The sequence below is a fragment of the Apostichopus japonicus genome, chromosome 9, assembly GCF_037975245.1.
Source record: "Apostichopus japonicus isolate 1M-3 chromosome 9, ASM3797524v1, whole genome shotgun sequence".
NCBI classification, from domain to species: Eukaryota; Metazoa; Echinodermata; class Holothuroidea; order Aspidochirotida; family Stichopodidae; genus Apostichopus; species Apostichopus japonicus.
The window spans coordinates 9,595,001-9,598,544 of record NC_092569.1 but is presented as its reverse complement, the minus strand read 5'-3'; the positions used below and the strand labels follow the sequence as shown (position 1 = coordinate 9,598,544).

Genomic DNA, 3,544 nt, shown 5'->3' with positions numbered 1-3,544 from the left:
AGGAATTCTTGATTTTATTTCATTTAAAAATGTACAAATTAAATGAATTGTATATGCCTTTGCTGACCAATACTGCAAAACAGTTTGGAAATAGTTGTTGCAATTCCGAGGATGATCGCCATAATGGTCATTGTTTTACAGTAAACATAGTGATGTAGTTAGTGTTAGAGCCAGTGGTAATGCATGAAAACCCACTTCTTCTTTCTTGTGAAGTAGTAGTGGTTATTGTAAGTGTTAAGGCATGTTAACCCACTATTGCTTTCTTGTGAAGCAGTATTGCAGTGGATGTTGTAATTGATAAGGCATGCAGACCCACTACTGCTTTCTAGTGAAGCATTATTGCAGTGGCTGTTGTAAGTGGCACGGCATGTAAACCCACTATTGCTTTCTTGTGAAACAGGGTTACAGTGCTTTTTAAGTGTACTTACATACTTTGTGTAAGTGTTACAAGTCTTTGTATCAACCATTGTTCTGTTGCCATGGCTGATGTAATATGGAACATGATTTAATAGTCTTACAAACTGAAATAGATCAAATCTTGTTAAGGACAAAACTGATATTTGATGAAAGATAGCATATGTTGACTGGAAAGTATAGCCAACCGACATATTATTTAATGACACAAGACAAGAAATCAATATAGAATCAATATTTAAAATTATTTAACTTATTTTAGAAGCAGCGGCGGAACCAGTATTTCTAGACAGTTTAGAGGGAAGGCTAGGGGTGTTGCAAGTTGTTAGATGGGAGGGGGTGGGGGGATGAGGGCATTTTGGGGGAACAACTTTGAAACTGCAAAAACGCACATCACGGGAAAATTTAGGGATCGAGGGGACAAGAACCCCACCCACCCACAGTGCTTCATCGATGAACCGAGTGTTTAAGTAATGTAATGTAATCTGGGTCGCACATTCACCCTCTTTGATTGATTTCGATGGCAGTGATTAGCTTAGTCATGTAGAAGCTGCGCGACGGTAAGATAGTTCTTGCTCGCCATCGTACCGAGAGTGGGGGGGGGGGGCGTTTATAACACATATACACACACACACACACATATATATATATATATATATATATATATACATATATATATATATATATATATATATATATATATATATATATATATATATATATATATATATATATATATTTATATATATATATGAACAAAAGTTCCGTTCATAGTCCTGCAATATATGTATTCTTTAGTTTGCTCGAGTAAATCAATAGACCTATGAAGTCATGACACGGAGATGTGTCAAAGCAAATACGAGGAAATAGAAATAAACACATACAGCTAATAAACTGATTTGCCTTGTAGAAACATATCTCTGAAACAAATGTCGTATTTATTGATTTGTTTTTATTTCTCAAAGTTCTTAGGTCATATAGGGTATTTTGCTTCTTTACTTCCTTCATCCGCTTAAAAAAAAAAAAAAAAAATCACAAGTTGCTGTTATGGTGATACTAATACCTTACTAAATGTTGATATAATTTGTAAATTTTACTAAACACATTTAACATTTATTGGTTGACACACGACGGTCCGGTGCTTTATATCAATAAACATGATTCTTATAACGCCAACCAGGTAATGAGACTGCATAAGACTCAACATCAAAACCAGTTGATGAGACTGCTTAAGTCTCAACATCAAAATCAGGTGATAAGACTGCATAGGACTCAACATCAATACCAGGTGATGAGACTGCATAAGCATCAGCATCAAAACTAGGAGATGAGACTGCATGTGCCTCAACATCAAAACCAGGAGATGAGACTGCATAAGCTTCAACATCTAAACCAGGTGATGAGAATGCATTAGCCTTGACATCAAAACCAGTTGATGAGACTACATAAGCCTCAGCATCAAAACCAGGTGATGAGACTGCATGAGCCTCGACATCAAAACCAGGTGATGAGACTGCATAAGCCTCAACATCTAAACCAGGTGATGAGACTGCATAAGCCTCAACATCTAAACCAGGTGATGAGACTGCATTAGCCTTGACATCAAAACCAGGTGATGAGACTGCATTAGCCTCAAAATCAAAACCAGGTGATGAAACTGCATGTGCCTCAACATCCAAACCAGGTGATGAGACTGCATAAGCCTCGACATCAAAACCAGGTGGTGAGACTGCATTAGCATTTACATCAAAACCAGGTGTTGAGACTGCATAAGCCTCAACATCTAAACGAGGTGATGAGACTGCATTAGGCTTGACATCAAAACCAGGTGATGAAACTGCATAAGCCTCAACATCTAAACCAGGTGATGAGACTGCATGTGCCTCAACATCTAAACCAGGTGATGAGACTGCATAAGCCTCGAAATCCAAACCAGGTGATGAGACTGCATTAGCCTCGACATCATAACCAGGTGATGAGACTGCATAAGCCTCGATATCAAAACCAGGTGATGTGACTGCATTAGTATCGACATCCAAACCAGGTGATGGGACTGCATAAGCCTCAACATCATCTAGTTTTCGTTTCGTCTGCGACTTTTGATACAATTTTGTTTTGTGAGCGTCTGTCACGTGATAAGCAGGCGGCGCATACTCGCTCAACATCTGGTTGTCAGTATGAGACTGAATCACTGATGGTAGTGTTGCTGATGTCATATCCTTTCCATATATGATATTGTATTCCATATTTGTGTTGGTAATGCCGCTCTGTATTTCACTGGTCTTCGTCGACGTTTCAAATGTAAGATCATACTGCTTAACATTTTCTTTCATTTTTTGGCACATTGCATTTTCTTTTGCCGCATCGAGAGAAACGATGGCATAATCGTTTTCAGATACATTCGTGGACAGCTCAGACGTAAAATGACCTCTTTCCGTATCATCGCCTATCGATAAGAAATCGATCGACACACCCTCACGTGAGTCAGATGGTACAGCAGTTGGACATGCGTGCAGCTGTGCTAAATTGTAATTACGATTGTCTAAGCTCGGTAGTTTCCTTTTAAACTCTGAGACTTTCAACAGTTTTCTAACATCCTTAACGAGTTTCCTCGAGAGATACCTATAACGAGACAAGAGCAAACAAGACTATTGTTTTAACGTGGTGTCTTCATTTACTATTATTACCCACCATGGTATTTATGGACATTATGAAATTTATATGAAATTTTATGAAACGATATACTAACATACAATGTTAAACTTGATATGACAAGCGTTTTCATTTGAACTTAATTTATACACCTGATCACATTCATAGTTGTTAGTGTCAAGATGAAATCTTTTTAAAAATCGCGCGAACATCGTGTTCTTATAAGATGGAAGTGGGCCATAAAGCCATGAGAGAATGCAAAGTAAAGCATGCAGAGCGAAATGATGTTATCTTTGCGAGATAATATCCAACGCCGTATAAGTTTAAAGCAACACATCATTGATGATATTATACACCTCATGGTATTCAAGAAAATCACCAGGATTCTTAATCCAGCAATAAACATTGCTTACAATTAACAACTGGAAGAGTTTCTTTATATAAATTTCCCATTCCGACTATATATGCCAAATCTAGT

General features: G+C 37.6%; 1 protein-coding gene across 11 annotated transcripts in view; it reads right to left on the bottom strand.

Annotated features, from left to right (window-relative positions):
- Nucleotides 1-1,307: 1,307 nt before the first annotated feature.
- Nucleotides 1,308-3,544, bottom strand: part of LOC139972980 (uncharacterized) — a 44,464-nt gene continuing 42,227 nt past the window's right edge. For all 11 annotated transcript variants that reach the window (XM_071979314.1, XM_071979307.1, XM_071979306.1 and 8 more), the window contains one exon: nucleotides 1,308-3,036. In XM_071979314.1, the coding sequence (XP_071835415.1) occupies nucleotides 1,644-3,036 (1,393 nt within the window). In that variant the 3' untranslated portion in view covers nucleotides 1,308-1,643. The remainder of the gene's footprint in view (nucleotides 3,037-3,544) is intronic.